This window comes from Pan troglodytes, chromosome 18 (assembly GCF_028858775.2).
Source record: "Pan troglodytes isolate AG18354 chromosome 18, NHGRI_mPanTro3-v2.0_pri, whole genome shotgun sequence".
NCBI classification, from domain to species: domain Eukaryota; kingdom Metazoa; phylum Chordata; class Mammalia; order Primates; family Hominidae; genus Pan; species Pan troglodytes.
In genome coordinates, this window is record NC_072416.2 from 34,259,193 (window position 1) to 34,275,384 (window position 16,192).

The 16,192-nt window shown below is 46.1% G+C and overlaps 1 protein-coding gene across 32 annotated transcripts in view; it reads right to left on the minus strand.

Annotated features, from left to right (window-relative positions):
* Positions 1 to 2,205: 2,205 nt before the first annotated feature.
* LOC129137290 (nuclear pore complex-interacting protein family member B8) overlaps positions 2,206 to 16,192 on the minus strand; it is a 47,228-nt gene continuing 33,241 nt past the window's right edge. For 30 of the 32 annotated variants that reach the window (XM_063797048.1, XM_054668256.2, XM_063797073.1 and 27 more), the window contains 6 exons: positions 13,232 to 13,414; positions 9,524 to 9,623; positions 9,216 to 9,360; positions 5,074 to 5,134; positions 4,929 to 4,964; positions 2,206 to 3,578 (listed from right to left, as the gene is read on the minus strand). In XM_063797048.1, coding sequence (XP_063653118.1) covers positions 2,271 to 3,578; positions 4,929 to 4,964; positions 5,074 to 5,134; positions 9,216 to 9,360; positions 9,524 to 9,623; positions 13,232 to 13,414 — 1,833 coding nt within the window. In that variant the 3' untranslated portion in view covers positions 2,206 to 2,270. The other 2 variants (XM_063797065.1, XM_063797074.1) reach the window with 2 other exon arrangements.

The following is a 16,192-nucleotide window of genomic DNA, read 5'->3' on the forward strand; positions in this document are numbered from 1 at the left end:
GTTTAGTAGAGACAGGGTTTCGCCGTGTTGGTCAGGCTGCTCTCGAACTCCTGACCTCGTGATCCACCTGCCTCGGCCTCTCAAAGTGTTGGGATTACAGGCATGAGCCACTGAGCCTGGCCTGGTGAGCTAATTTTTAAATTTGTTATAGAGACAAGAGTCTCTCTTATGTTGCCCAGGCTGGTCTCGACCCCCTGGCCTCAAGTGATCCTCCCACCTCAGCCTCCCAAAGTGCTGGGATTACAGATGGGTGTCACCGCACCTGGCCACTGAGGAGGATTTCATTATAAACCTGCCCTGAAGGAAGGGAATCCAATTTTACGAGAGGGTGTAGCCTGGTGAGGCCTGGATGACCTCCGGAGGCAGGGGCTTGTGCCTGGGCTGTGGCCTAAGGGTCAATGGGCAGACATGAAGTTGCCCCAGGCAGAGGGTACAGTGTGGGCAAAGTCAGGAAGTGGCAGGGCTTGGATCACTCCAGGAAGAGAGAGGAGTCATGTGTCACAGGAGCTCGAGACCCAGAGAGGGAGGCAGGCAGGCAGGGACCAAGCTTGGGCACAGCCAGGAAGGCAGGACAGGGCATGGTGGGGCCAATGGAATCATTACCCAAGTCGGGGATTTTCAGGGAAACAGCTTAGATGAGGCCAGGCGTACAGTAGCTCCCACCTGTAATCCCAGCATTTGAAAGGAGTTTGTGTTCCTGTAGTAGCATACTTGGGAGGTTGAGGTGGCAGTATCACTTGAGCCCAGGAGTTCAAGGCTAAAGTGAGCTGATTGAGCCATTGCACTCCAGCCTGAGCAACAGAGACATATGCTGTCTCAAAGGAAATACAAATTAAAAAACCAGCCGGGCATGCTGGCGTGTGCCTGTAGTCTCAGCTACTCGGGACACTGAAGTAGGAGGATCGCTTGAGCCCAGGAGTTCAAGGCTGCCGTGAGCTATGATTGTGCCTCTGCAGTCCAGCCTGGGTGACAGAGAAAGACCCTGTCTCTTAAAAAAAAAACAAAAAAAACTTAGATAAGAGGATGCTGTGCCTCCCTGGGGGTCTTCAGTCACCCATGGTCCTGGCAAGAGAGGAGGGCCAGGAGAGAGCTTCACCCACCTGCTGTCCTGCCCATGTGACATCCGCAGGTGCTGCCATGGCCACGACTGTTGTTACACTCGAGCTGAGGAGGCCGGCTGCAGCCCCAAGACAGAGCGCTACTCCTGGCAGTGCGTCAATCAGAGCGTCCTGTGCGGTGAGTCCCCAGCACCACTATGCCACCCACCCCGAGTATCCCCTGGGCATCCTGGCATAGCCAGATGACTTCCGTGCCCCTGTTGCAATAACCACTGCTTCCAAGTCTCTATAGACCACCCCTTGGGTATATCTAACGTAAGTGATATTTATTTTATTTATTTTTTGAGTCAGAGTCTCGCTCTGTCACCCAGGCTAGAGTGTGCTGATGTGATCTTGGCTCACTACAACCTCTGCCTCCTGGGTTCAAGCGATTCTCATGCCTCAGCCTCCCAAGTGGCTGGGACTACAGGCATGCACCATCACGCCCAGCTAGTTTTTGTATGTTTTTCAGTAGAGGTGGGGTTTCACCAAGTTGCCTGGGCTGGTCTCAAACTCCCCACCTCAAGTGCTCTGCCCGCCTTGGCCTCCCAAAGTGCTGGGATTACAGGCATGAGTCATGGTGTCTGGCCCTAATGTGAGTGATCTTTAACAATGAGGACTTGAAAAAGAAAACCCTGAAGAAACCTACTTCTTTGATGTCTGGATGACAAGGAAGAAGATAGAAATGGCATCAGATAATAAACAGTGTAAATGTTTATCAGAAAGAGGCTGGTGGTCGGGACCAGTAGGAGGATCGCTTGAGTCCAGGAGTGCATCTCTACAAAAAAGTTAAAGGATTTTTTAACATTGGCCAGGTGTGGTGGCACACATCTGTGATCCCAGCTACTTGGGAGGCTGAGGCAGGAGGATTGCTTGAAGCCCAGGAGGTTGAGGCTGCAGTGAGCTGTGATCGAGCCACTGCACTCCTGCCTGGGTGACAGAGCAAAACCCAGTCTCAAAAAATAATAATAATAATAATAATAATATTTTACATAACCAACCACTTCTAAAGATTAAAAAAAAAACCCCACAATTAATTAAAAACCTCAGGTCCCTCAGGCAATCATACCAGATACTGAAACAAAGCAATAACATAAGGACTGCAGTATTTATTTTATTTTTATATTATTTATTTATTCTTTGTTAGTTTGTTTTTGGAGTGTGGGTTTTGTTTTATTTTTTGATTTTTTTCTTTTTTTCGACCCACGGATTTATTCTTATTGCCCAGGCTTGAGTGCAATGGCGTGTTCTCAGCTTACTCAACCTCCGCCTCTTGGGTTTGGGTAATTGTGTCTCGGCCTCCCTCTGCCTCTTGAGCTTGGGCGATTGTTCCACCTCATCCGCCCTCCGCCTCTTGGGTTTGGGTAATTGTGTCTCGGCCTCCCTCTGCCTCTTGAGCTTGGGCGATTGTTCCACCTCATCCGCCCTCCGCCTCTTGGGTTTTGGTGATTGTTCCACCTCATCCACCCTCCACCTCTTGGGTTTCGGTGGTTTTTCCGCCTCAGCCTCCTGAGTAGCTAAGGGAGGAGTCTTCAGATTATCATCCACTGAGGGTGGAAGAGGAGAGGGTGGAAGAGGAGCAAGGAGACACTCCTTCAGATTATCATCCACTGAGGGTGGAAGAGGAGCAAGGAGACACTCCTCCAGATTATCATCCACTGAGGGTGGAAGAGGAGAGGGTGGAAGAGGAGCAAGGAGACATTCCTTCAGATTATCATCCACTGAGGGTGGAAGAGGAGCAAGGAGACACTCCTTCAGATTATCATCCACTGAGGGTGGAAGAGGAGAGGGTGGAAGAGGAGCAAGGAGACACTCCTTCAGATTATCATCCACTGAGGGTGGAAGAGGAGCAAGGAGACACTCCTTCAGATTATCATCCACTGAGGGTGGAAGAGGAGAGGGTGGAAGAGGAGCAAGGAGACACTCCTTCAGATTATCATCCACTGAGGGTGGAAGAGGAGCAAGGAGACACTCCTTCAGATTATCATCCACTGAGGGTGGAAGAGGAGCAAGGAGACACTCCTTCAGATTATCATCCACTGAGGGTGGAAGAGGAGAGGGTGGAAGAGGAGCAAGGAGACACTCCTTCAGATTATCATCCACTGAGGGTGGAAGAGGAGAGGGTGGAAGAGGAGCAAGGAGACACTCCTTCAGATTATCATCCACTGAGGGTGGAAGAGGAGAGGGTGGAAGAGGGATAAGGAGACACTCCTTCAGATTATCATCCACTGAGGGTGGAAGAGGAGAGTGTGGAAGAGGAGCAAGAGGACACTCCTTGATATTATCATCCACTGAGGGTGGAAGGGGACGATGGAGACATTCGGGAGGTGTCTTGAGGCTCAGGGAGTTATCCGTTATAGAACGTTGTTGAGTTGGAGGAGGTGGCTGGCGGCCCATCCTGTTTTTTAAAGTTTCAGCTGTGAGGTAGGGCCAGTAGGGCAATCCTGAAGAATGACGATGCTCCGCTGCCGCCATTCTGACCTGTAGGGCCGAAGAAGGGAATGTTTTCACACATATTCATTTGATGGACAAAATTACTGCCACCAACACGGTCTGCACCTTCTGTTGCTGGTGATAGATTTTTGCACCTTTCCATCCTCCAGGTTTCAAAATAGCAGTATCACTGTCATAATATCACCCTTCCACTGAGTACTGCTGACAGCTGGGGGGTAAAGAAAAGTCATTGGGACACACTGTTGTCTCCACATGCCACTGTGTCTGTCTGCAAATGTAGGCAGGCTGGGGTCCTGCCCCAGGGAAGACAGAGTCATAACAGAGTAATAAAGAAGCACGTTTGAGACACAGGAGTGTCTATGTCTATCCTCATTCCTCCCTCACAGCCATCACCAGAGCATGTTTCTTGCACCAGGTCAACAGACAGTAAGAGAGGAATGAAAAGCCCATTGTCCACACATGTTGCAGCTTCTTTTTGGAGAATGTTTTCCAGGCCTTTTATGTTCTGTCTCTGATTCTCAGAACTCTGCAAGGTCAGTGTGACCACCCTGCTCCAAATCTAAGAAAACAGAGGTTTCCAGAGGAAGGAGAAATTGTGCCCAGGGTCACACAGCTTGCAAGAGGCAGAGTGGAAGTTGATTCCAGCTCTGCCTGCAGGCCCCTCTCATTTCCCCTCTGTTTCCCTTCTTGACAAAGGATCTTCTTCACTCTGGAGGTGCCACCCATGAGAACAAAGAGCTCTGGAGAGATGTGGATTCCTGAAGAGCTGCAGGGGAACTGGGAGAGGGTTTTCTGACAGAACAATCTTACCTCAAGAAGTCAGTTAGGCATGGCTGTAATATTTCTTTTCACTCCCAGGTAATACCAAATTGTAAGTGCACTAGGACATAAAGAATACTTTTGTCCATGGAAAAATGAGGTGGGAATTCTAAACAAAGCAAGTTTTAAAACTGTGTTTCACTTCAAGTGTACAAGTCCCATCACGTGTAATCATAGGACTCGGCAGCTTTTGAAGGTACAGAGGCCACACAAGAACCAGCTTAGCTGAGCATCATTTAAGGCCTTCATTTGGAATTGTCCCTGTGGGTAATAAGTTACATTCACTCTTCACTAATTTACAGGCAGGGCCCATTTGCTATTACAAATATGGAACCTCTGACACTTTGAATATTAGATCAGGGGCCCCACTGGGTGGGGATGAAGGTGTTTTTGCACAACACGGTTACCAACAGGGATGGGACTGTGATGCTTGTAGGCAGCCTTTCTCTCTGCCATCTCCCTCTGCAGGGCTTGAGCACAGAGCTGTAGGGAGAAAAATGTATCCATGTCCTGACCTGGCAGACTATGTTCAAAAGCAAGGAAAACAAACAAACTTACCCGGTTGCAAAGAGGCTTTCTTGCAGGAGGGGGGATCTGAAAAAGCCAACACATGAGAAATTGAATGTTGAGAGAGTCTAAGAGCCGTGGCATCATCTGCATCAGCACTGAACTATCCTGCAACTGCGGGGAGGAAGCTCCTTACTTTGCATTTGTGGTAGTCCTCTGCCCGCCGCCGCAACTCTTGTGCACGTTGAAACATTTTCCTATGGATTACAATCACTTTCATCAGATAAAGCACCACTTTCAGGATGATTTTAAATAATCTGCCATGTTTCTGTTATCCTCACAACTGTACCCTTACACAATCTATCTCTACCTAGAAAACGTATTTCAGATGGCTATAAGAGTACAATCTGAGCCGGTCGCGGTGGCTGACGCCTGTAGTCCCAGCACTCTGGGAGGGCGAGGCGGATGGATCACGAGGTCAGGAGATTGAGACCATCCTGGCTAATAAGGTGAAACCCCATCTCTACTAAAAATACAAAAGATTAGCCGGGCGTGGTGGCAGGCACCTGTAATCCCAGCTACTCGGGAGGCTGAGGCAGGGGAATCACTTGAACCTGGGAGGCGGAGGTTGCAGTGAGCCAAGATCACGTCATTGCACTCCAGCCTGGGTGACACAGCGAGACTCCATCTCAGAAAAACAAAAACAAAAACAAAAAAACTGTATGGTCTGATCCAAACTGTTGCTATATTGATTCCTCCTCTTGATTACTGCCTGCTGACTTCTGAGATGATAGTTTCCTTCCCCATTCTCAGTATATCCCTAATTCATCCTTCATTGAGCATCTTTTATCATAAAGCTCTATTCTCTTTGTATTAATATCCTTACCGTGTTTCACAGGGCAGAAACAGCTGGGCTTATAAACAGGCATAGTCCTTTTGAAGGATGTGGTTGATCCTACAACAACACACTTTCCTAAGGATGACAACAACTCACCCCACCCCTAGAATGGCTGGTATGAACCGAGTTTCCACACAGTCTAGCTGGCAATGGGGTCAGGAGACGTTTTGCTGCTTCACATCTTTTGGTCACTGGTAAATATTAAGGTACTTTGTTTTCTGTTTTGTGAACTCTCTCTCTCTCTCACGATATGTCTTCTGACCATTTGTTTCTATTTCTGCATTTACTGGGTCTAAGCATTGTACAGAGGTTAAAAACAACACTCCAATGGGCGTTTCCCAGGAGGGTGGGGTTCAGTTTCTGAACTCACTTCTAGGTGTGTATTTCTTTCATATCCAATTTCCCATTTTCCTCTGCCTCTGATACCTGCCTCTCCTTTTCTGCATGCTCACATTCTTTCATGCTTAGTTTCCTCAGATTAGAAGGGAGAGAAATGCACACACATGATCCACCAGCCCGTGTGGGATTCCCTCTGCCCTTCTGGCATCTGAAGGCTGTGATTCAAAGATCCCCCCTGCAACCTTTCCACAAATGAACCAACTGATTCTCACAACCAAAGGGAGAATGGACACCTCCCATTGAGGGACAAAAAAAAGTCACACTCTGGCCTGCTGGCAAGTCACCTGTCATTTCCAGCTCATCTTCATAGTTCCATAGTTAGTCCTATTCTTTAGTAAATATAAAGACTATTAAAAGCTTCTATGAGGTGCACTATGTGTGTTTCTGGGGTCAGTCTTGTGCTTGACACAGCGAAAGCTCATTTTAGTTCAGTGTGAAAAACCAGACCTCACCAATTCATCACAACTAACTCCATCGGAAGCAGAGGATTGCTCCTCATCTGACTCCTCCTGTGTGAGACCTGATTCTCAGTCAGAGGCTGATGCCGGAACTGAGACCATCAGCCATAGAGAGATCGTTCCAGAATATGGTGTCATTAACCCCGCAGTTCACTACTGCACTTTGCCATGATTCAGGACTGGAACTCTTGTCATCGACTTTAAAGATCCTGGTTGACAGAAAAGGCAATCTGAATGCTGGGGGCATCTATTGAATTACACATGATCGGAATGGCTCCTAAGTCAGGGTGTTATGTCCTGAAAATAGGTGACAATGGCAAACCATCCACCCTGGTGTTGACTGACTTTAACAAGGTTAAGTTCACAGAGATTGAGGGCAGAAAAAGGAAACGGTCTAAAAAGGGTAAGTTTGCTGTGTTGCCCTCACACCACTTGATTCATGGTCCTGATCCTAAGGATCTCACCCGATACTTGGTTTTATAGGAAGGATGTGTAAAATTCCCAGAACGCTAGGAAACAGGGACGAAAACACTTCAAAGAGAAAGTTAATGAACTTGTTTCTGACCACAGGGCATCCTTCAGCACATGCTGTCTGGAGTGGCCTCAAACAAGGAGTGTGTGGTGAGGTGCTGAGAATGCAATGGGAGCAGGGTCCTGTCCCCACGCTACAGAAGCTCACAGTTTAATGCAAATGAGAAGCCAGTGAGGACATCACTACTCCTGCTGTGCACTTGGGAACTAGAAGCACAAAACCTGACTCTGGAGGGAAGCTAAGGAAGCATTCTACTCTTGAGTTGACATAAGTGCATCTGAAGCTTCTGATCTCTGATGAGAACAATGGGGGACACCAAACAGAATATAAAACCCATGATTGAATACATCCAATTGCTAACATGGCAGTAAACAGACATGAGGTGAAGATGGAGGAGAAGGAAACCCAGGACGAAAGTCAGCCTCGCATTTGGAACCCATTTCCCTGAGTTTCATTGCTGAATTCCAGAAGGAACTACTGAGATGCAAAGAAGCACAGCAGCTTTTGCACACATGCGTGGGATTAGATGGAAAACAAGTGGATTGAGGGTGTGCCAATGAAAGCGACCCATACTGAAGTCCACTGGCTCTGGTTGAGACCCAGAAGAGTCATGCATCAGAATAGAGGTGGACAGGAAATACCCTGGCCTTTGTAGGGACTGAGCCTGCACCGACGACCTCAATTGCAGCCTGTATGGAGGACCCCTGACCATCCCCCAGAAGTAGACTCCCATCTCTTCTGCAGCAAGATAACATGCTACTAGGCCTCAATTCATTGCTAAATATTTTTTAACAAGTATCTCACATTTAACAAAAAAAGATCAGTCATATGGCAGCAAAATACAATGTAATATGACCAAAACATGAAAGACTGTGAAAATGAATCTGGAGGTGACCCAAGCATTGAATTCAACAATCCAGGCTGGGTGTGGTGGCTCACACTGGGAGGCTGAGGTAGGCAGATCACCTGAGGTCAGGAGTTCAAGACTAGCCTGGCCAACATGGTGAACCCGTCTCTACTAAAATTACAAAAATTGGGCTGGGCACGGTGGCTCATGCCTGTAATCCCAGCACATTGGGAGGCCGAGGTGTGCGGATCATGATGTCAGGAGTTCTAGACCAGCTTGGCCAATATGGTGAAACCCCGCCTCTACTAAAAATACAAAAATTATCCGGGCATGGTGGCATATGCCTGTAGTCCCAGCTACTCAAGAGGCTGAGGGATAAGAATCGCTTGAACCTGGGAGGTGGAGGTTGCAGCGAGCCAAGATCATGCCACTGCACTCTAGCCTGGGTGACAGAGTGAGACTCTGTCTCAAAAAAAAAAAAAAAAAAAAAAAAAAATTTGGCCAAATGTGGTGGCACACACCTGTAATCCAAGCTACTCGGGAAGCTGAGGCAGAATTGCTTCAAACTGGGAGGCAGAGGTTGCAGTGAGCCAAGATTGCACCATAGCACTCCAGCCTGGGCGACAGAGCGAGACTCTATCTCAAAATTAAAAAAAAAAAAAAAGGCTGGCTGTGGTGGCTCATGCCTCTAATCCCAGCACTTTGGGAGGCTGAGGCAGGTAGATTACCTGAGGTCAGAAGTTCGAGACCAGCCTGGACAACATGGTGAAACCCCATCTCTAGGAAAAATACAAAAATTAGCTGGGCGTGGTGGTGGGCACCTGTAATCCCAGCTACTTGGGAGGCTGAGGCAGGAGAATCACTTGAACCCAAAAGGCAGTGAGCTGAGATTGTGCCATTGCACTACAGCCTGGGCAACAACAGCAAAGCTCCATCTCAGGAAAAAAAAAAAAAGAGAGAGAGAGAAAGGAAAACCAATGCCAGTACTAGCAACTCCTCTTCCCCCGAAAAAATGACAAACAAGAATGTAGGAAGGGAAAGGAATTATACAGCTTAAACTAATGAAGCAGAAAGGACAAACTCAATTTTGAACCCACTGAATTTGCCACAAATATTGTAGAAAATATTCTCAAGGACTTTACAGTTGTCTACTTTGATTGACACATGGTTCATACAACAGTATTTGTGTCAAGGCACATCTTACTGTTTTCTGGCGGTCTTCCTCTTTCCATTGATTTTGTCATGATGGTTGATTTTCGTTGTCACCTTCCTCTTACGGATTTTAGCTCTAAATTTTCTTTTCACATGTCTCCGTAGAGTAATGACGTCTTTCAGGCCAATTTTATTTCCTGGAAAGGAAGAAACTCTTTTCTTTGTGTGCATACAAATGGACCTCAGCCCTTGGTGAGAGTGAGGAGAGGAGAAGGTGAGAAACCTGAGGGCAAGAAGCTGTTCTTTCCCTTTCCAGGGCAAACTCATTTCCACACTATGGGGACTCCAAGAGAGCCATACCTTCCTGTCTACGTCGGTTGGACCTCCAGGCTCTCTGCTGTACATCCGTGGATCCATCATGTCCATTTTCAGACTGGAAGATAGTCTTCAGGAAAGACAACTAGGAAATAATAATATAAGAATAACGGCTGGGCACGGTGGCTCATGCGTATAATCCCAGTACTTTGGGAGGCCGAGGCAGGTGGATCACGGGGTCAGGAGTTCAACACCAGCCTGGCCAAGATGGTGAAACCCCGTCTCTACTAAAAATACAAAAATTAGCCGGGCATGGCAGCGGGCGCCTGTAATCCGAGCTACTCGGGAGGCTGAGGCAGAGAACCGTTTGAAGCTGGGAGGCGGAGGTTGCAGTGAGCCGAGATCACACCACTGCACTCCAGCCTGAGCGACAGAATGAGACTCTGTCACACACACACACAAAGAATGACATGAGGCTGGCACGGTGGCTCACTCCTGTAATCCCAGCACTTTGGGAGGCCGAGGCAGGCGGATCACCTGAGGTCGGGAGTTTGAGACCAGCCTCACCAACATGGAGAAACGCTGCCTCTGCTAAAAATACAAAATTAGCCAGGCATGGTGGTGCATGCCTGTAATCCCAGCTAGTCGGGAGGCTGAGGCAGGAGAATCACTTCAACCCAGCAGGAAAAGATTGTGGTGAGCTGAGATTGTGCCATTGCACTCCAACCTGGGCAACAAAATTGAAACGCTGTCTCAAAAAAAAAAAAAAAAAAAAAAAAATAGGCCAGGTGCAGTAGCACATGCCTGTAATCCCAGCACTTTGGGAGGCTGAGGCGGGTGAATCAGAAGGTCAAGAGATGGAGACCATCCTGGGCAACATGGTGAAACCCCGTCTCTACTAAAAATACAAAAATTAGCTGAGCATGGTGATGCACGCCTGTAGTCCCAGCTACTCGGGAGACTGAGGCAAGAGAACTGCTTGAACTCAGGAGGCAGAGGTTGCAGTGAGCCAAGATCCCACCACTGCACTCCAGCCTGGTGACAGAGTGAGACTCCATCTCAAAAAAAAAAAAAAAAAAAAAAAAAATGACATGAATATACTTCACACAACGGAACTGTACACTTCAACACGGTTAGATGGTAATTATCATCTTCTAAGTATTTTACCACAGGTTAACACGTTTCACAACTTGAAAAGGAAGTAATTACCTTCAGCTCTCTGAGTTCTAGAATTTGTAACATTTCACCCCCTGCTCCTTCCTGATCTGCACTGGAGCATCTTCCTTCTGTCCCTGCTCTACTCAGAGTTCACTTTCCCTTCCCTCACATCAGCTTCGTTGAGGCTGGTTTGAACTTAACGCAAAACATTCTCACTAATTACTGAATTCCCACCAAGATTTCCATATTATCACAGTATGCTTTTAATCTTCTAAGATATTAAATATTTGTTCTCATCATAGCGAAAATGCAATGCAAATCCCATCTCAGATGTGGGTCAGATACCTATGAATCTCCTGAGGTAGTCATTGGAATGACTTTTTTCTTGAGATGGAGTGTCACTCTCAACCATGCTGAAGTGCAGTGGCGCTACCTTGGCTCACGGCAACCTCCACCTCCCAGATTCAAGCGATTCTTGTGCCTCGGCCTCCCAAGTAGCTGGGATTACAGGTGCCTGCTACCATGCCTGGCTAATTTTTGTCTTTTCAGTAGAGATGGGGTTTCACCATGTTGGCCCATCTGGTCTTGAACTCCTGACCTCAAGTGATCCACCTGCCTCAGCCTCCCAAAGTGCTGGGATTACAGGCATGAGCCACCACACCTGGCCTGAAATAATATCTTTCAAATTCTTTGCAGAATTTGTTTTTTCCTGGTTTCTGCACATAGGATAAAAAAAAAAAAATCATGTACTAGGATTTCGAGAGAAGCAATGGGTAATCTAAAAAGATGAAAAGAGAAACCACATCAATCCCACAACTACTGCTAGATTTCATAGGAAAGGTAGCTGGCCCAGTTTGGAGCCAGGAGAAATGTCAAACACATGAAGAAATGACAAGCAAAGAAATGCCATCACGCATGAATGCTTCATGGCACCCATGATGTCCTTGCTTAGGAGGTAATGGTATAGATGACTAGATGACAACGACAAAGATGAGAGGTGCGAAGTTGTCCAAGTCCAACAGCTCAACTGAACTTTCCTAAATGGAACTGTTAAAAAGTGGTAAATTTAAAAACTTCCCCTGGCTCACGTGGTGGCTCACGCTTGTAATCCCAGCACTTTGGGAGGCTGAGGCGGGTGGATTATTTGAGGTCGGGTTTTGAGACTAGCCTGGCCAATATGGTAAAACCCCGACTCTACTAAAAATACAAAAATTTGCTGGGCATGGTGGTGGGCACCTGTAATCCCAGCTACTTGAGAGGCTGAGGCAGGGGAATCGCTTGAAGCCAGGAGGTGGAAGTTGCAGTGAGCCGAGATCACACCATTATACTCCAGCCTGGGCAACAGAGGGAGACTCGTCTCGGGGGTGAGAAAAAAAAAAAAAAAAAAGCTTCCTCCAATTTATACCGAAAATTCTCTGTTCAGGACTAAGTGGCATAGAGAATGTTAAATGTGCCTAGATATCTTCATAACTCATATATTTTCTGTTTTCTACATATCTTGAAAGGCAGTGCCAAATGATGTGTAATTATCTAGGTGGTTAAACTGAAACATACTTCCTCTTCCCTTGAATATAAAAAAGCATTGTGGTATTAGTACTTTTATCTTGGATCATTGTTCAGAAGGAGTTTCAGCCCCCAGACAACCACATTTTTACTGTCATGAATGGCAAGACAAAATGTAGAGCTCAACTTCCCCAAAGGAAAAAAGGCTCAAAAGACAAATTATGGCACAACTTAGCAGCCCAATTCTTACCAAGTACAGACTTTTGACATACTGATCTCTCTCCAGTTGCAAGTGGGAACATGCACTTTGAATGATGTCATTCAAAATTACCCTGCCCAGACACACTTTTCATCGATTCTCTTGGAGGGCAGTTCTAAGAGATTCTCTGGGGCTTTCTCTGCATCATGAGACGCAGTGCAGTTCTGCCCTTCACCTTCTGGCAGTTTGTCACCTCGTCCCTATGACCTCAGAGGAACTTTGTCTCAGGCCAATTGTTTGTTCCTTGGGCTCTTTCATTTCCCCTAAAAATCATTTGCTGCCCCTCTAAATGGCCTACATCTCCATCTATCTCCCTCTCCCCTCACAAGAGGGTGCTCTTTAAGCATCAACTATCCGGCCCTTCTAGCAGTCTCATTTTTCAGCTGGTTCCCATGTTTATGCCTGTTCTATGTTTTTCTTTTCCTGTTAAGCTGTCTGTTGTCAGCTCATTTCTGCAGTGAATCTTCAGAGAGGAGATTGGAAGCTTTCCTTCCACCCATACGATAGAACTATAAAGCAGAAGAGTTTAGAAAGAATTTCCTATTTAAGTGATGAAACCTCATACTCCATTTGTGATAAATAGCACAAAGGTTAAAAAAACTTATTTTTGACCAAAAGCTCTGTTGACATTGTATTAAACAAACACCAACCTATTTAATTTTCATAATGTAAATGGCAGACATTTTCATAATTCTTATGCTAATAAATCATTTCCCTGATTGTTTGGGTAAAACCACATATTCATAATGAAGTCCAGAAATGTGAATTGTTTTATATAATTTATTCTTATTTGTGATTACAAGTATACCTCTACAGAAAGTTAGTATACTCACACAAAGGTAATTTGTGCAGAAGAGAATGGTAAATGTGTAAGGTCTCAGAAACTCAATAATGATAATTATCAAATTATCCAATTTTTGTGGAGATGGGGTTTTGCCATGTTGGCCAGGGTGGTCTCGAACTCCTCCACAAAAGTCAGTCTCACGATGACGATAGACAGCCAGAGTATTGATAACCTGGAATAATAATAGTTGAAATAATGAAAAGGTCAATGACACTGACAATATTTCACTCAGAAAGAATCATCCTTAGAAACCGTCAACCTCCTCCAAAAGGTAACCACATCCCTCAGATATCACCGTGGGATTCCACTGCTACAAAAAAGAACAGAAGTTAGAAGTCTCATGTTTTTCAGATGGCTGGTAGTGTTTTTAGGCATTGCAAATGTGGGGTGCTGTCTTTCTTGGTATAAAGCAGGGATATCCAATCTTTTGACTTCCCTGCCTATATTAAAAGAAGCAAAGTTGTCTTGAGCCACACCTAACATACACTAACACTAACAATAGCTGATGATCTAAAAAAAAACTTTTTTTTTTTTTTTTTTTTTGGAGACAGAGTTCCGCTCCACTCAGTCGCCCAGGCTGGAGTGCAGTGGTGCAATCTCGGCTCACTGCAACCTCCAGCTCCTGGGCTCAAGCCATTCTCCTCCCTCAGCCTCCCGAGTAGCTGAGATTACAGGTCTCTGCCACCATGCCCGACTAATTTTTGTATTTTTAGTAGAGATGAGGTTTCACCATGTTGGCCAGTCTGGCCTTGAACTCCTGATAGGCGATCTGCCTGCCTCGGCCTCCCAAAGTGCTGGGATTACAGGTGTGAGCCACCGTGCCCAGCCATTTGTTTTTGTTTTTGCTTTTGTTTGGTGTTTTGTTTTTGAGATGGGATCTCACTCTGTCACCCAGGCTGGAGTGCAGTGGCGTGCTCTCGGCTCACTGCAACCTCTGCCTCTCAGGTTCAAGTGATTCTCCTGCCTCAGCCTCCTGAGTAGCTGGGAGTACAGGTGCCTGACAATGCACTCAGCAAATTTTTGTCTTTTTTGTGGAGATGGGGTTTTGCCATGTTGGCCAGGGTGGTCTCGAACTCCTGACCTCAGGTAATCTGCCCGCCTCAGCCTCCCAAAGTGCTGGGATTACAGGCATGAGCCACTGTACCTGGCCAAAATCTCCTAATGTTTTAAGAAAGTTTACAAATTTGTGTTGAACTGCATTCAAAACTGTCCTGGGCCACATGCAGCCCGTCACTCATGGCTAAGACAAGCTAAGTATAAAGTAATTATCTTTTCTTTTTGTTTGGAGACAAAGTCTTGCTCTGTCACCCAGGCTAGATTGCAGTGGCATGATCTCAGCTCACTGCAACCTCCGCCTCCCGGGTTCAAGCGATTCTCCTGCCTCAGCTACTGAGTAATTGGGATTACAGGCGCCTGCCACCGCACTCGGCTAATTTTTGTATTTTTAGTACAAACAGGGTTTCACCATCTTGGCCAGGCTGGTCTCCAACTCCTGACCTCATGATCCACCTGCCTCGGCCTCCCAAAGTGCTGGGAATACAGGTGTGAGCCACTGCACCTGGCCAGTAGTTATCTTTTCTTTAAAGCTATTTACTTGTTTTTTAAATTGATGTATAACATTGGATGCATTTATTATATATCACATGGTAAAAGAATCCCTCTAAATAATACTTCTCTCTTGGATTATATGAATCTTTGTCATTTAAAGCTCAGCATAAGTAAAAAAAAAAAAAAAAAAAAAAATACAATGAAGAGATTACTTCATTCACAAATAAGTATCAAATTTTAGTGCTTAAAAATTAACAAGGTGGGCCGGGCATGGTGGCTCACGCCTGCAATCCCAGCACTTTGGGAAGCCGAGGTGGGTGGACCACGAGATCAGGAGATTGAGACCATCCTAGCTAACACGGTGAAACCCATCTCTACTAAAATTACAAAAAATTAGCAGGGCATGGTGGCACGTGCCTATAGTTCCAGCTACTTGGGAGGCTGAGGCAGAAGAATGGCGTGAACCCGGGAGGCAGGGGTTGCAGTGAGCCGAGATCGCACCACTGCACTTCAGCCTGGGTGACAGAGCGAGACTCTGTCTCAAAAAAAATTACCAAGGCGGAGATCATGAAAATGGCATGAATAGTGTGGGATTTCTCTAAGATTGTTGGTATTAATTCCATTAGACTCTTATGTGAGTGAAGACGAAGACTTCCCCTGAGTAAGTTCAGACAGCTTGTGATAACATTTCTACATCGATTCCTCAGGATTTAACTACATATTCTTGAAAACATCTCAATTTTAAATGTTTCTTTCAAGATGGTGAATTAAACAGAGATAGCCCTTCATCAGGTTGAACTCAGCATATGCTGAGTCTGAAATGGAAATGATGGAGTTAGAGAACCATACAACAATGGTAATGATTTCAGAAACATAGTGTTGAGCAGAACAAAGCAGACACAAAAGAGTACCTATGGCATGGCATGCATCTGTATACGCGAAATTCCAGAATAAGCAAGCTAACCTATGATAAAGAGACTGGCTGGGAAGAGTGAGAGTTCACTTTCTGGGGTGACATAATAGTGTAGATCTTGGCTGGGCACGGTGGTTCATGCCTGTAATCCCAACGCTTTGTGAGGCCGAGGCGGGCGGATCACCTGAGGTCGGGAGTTCAAAACCAGCCTGACCAACATGGAGAAACCCTATCTCTACTAAAAATACAAAATTAGCTGGGAGTGGTGGCACATATCTGTAATCCCAGCCACTCGGGAGGCTGAGGCAGGAGAATCGCTCGAACCTGGGAAGCAGAGGTTGTGGTGAGCTGATATTGCCCCATTTCACTCCAGCCTGGGCAACAAGGGAGAAACTGTCTCAAATAAATAAATAAATAAATAAAATAATGTAGATCTTGAAAGGGGGTTGGTTTATGCTGGTGTATGTACTTTCCAAAGTTAGTAAACTT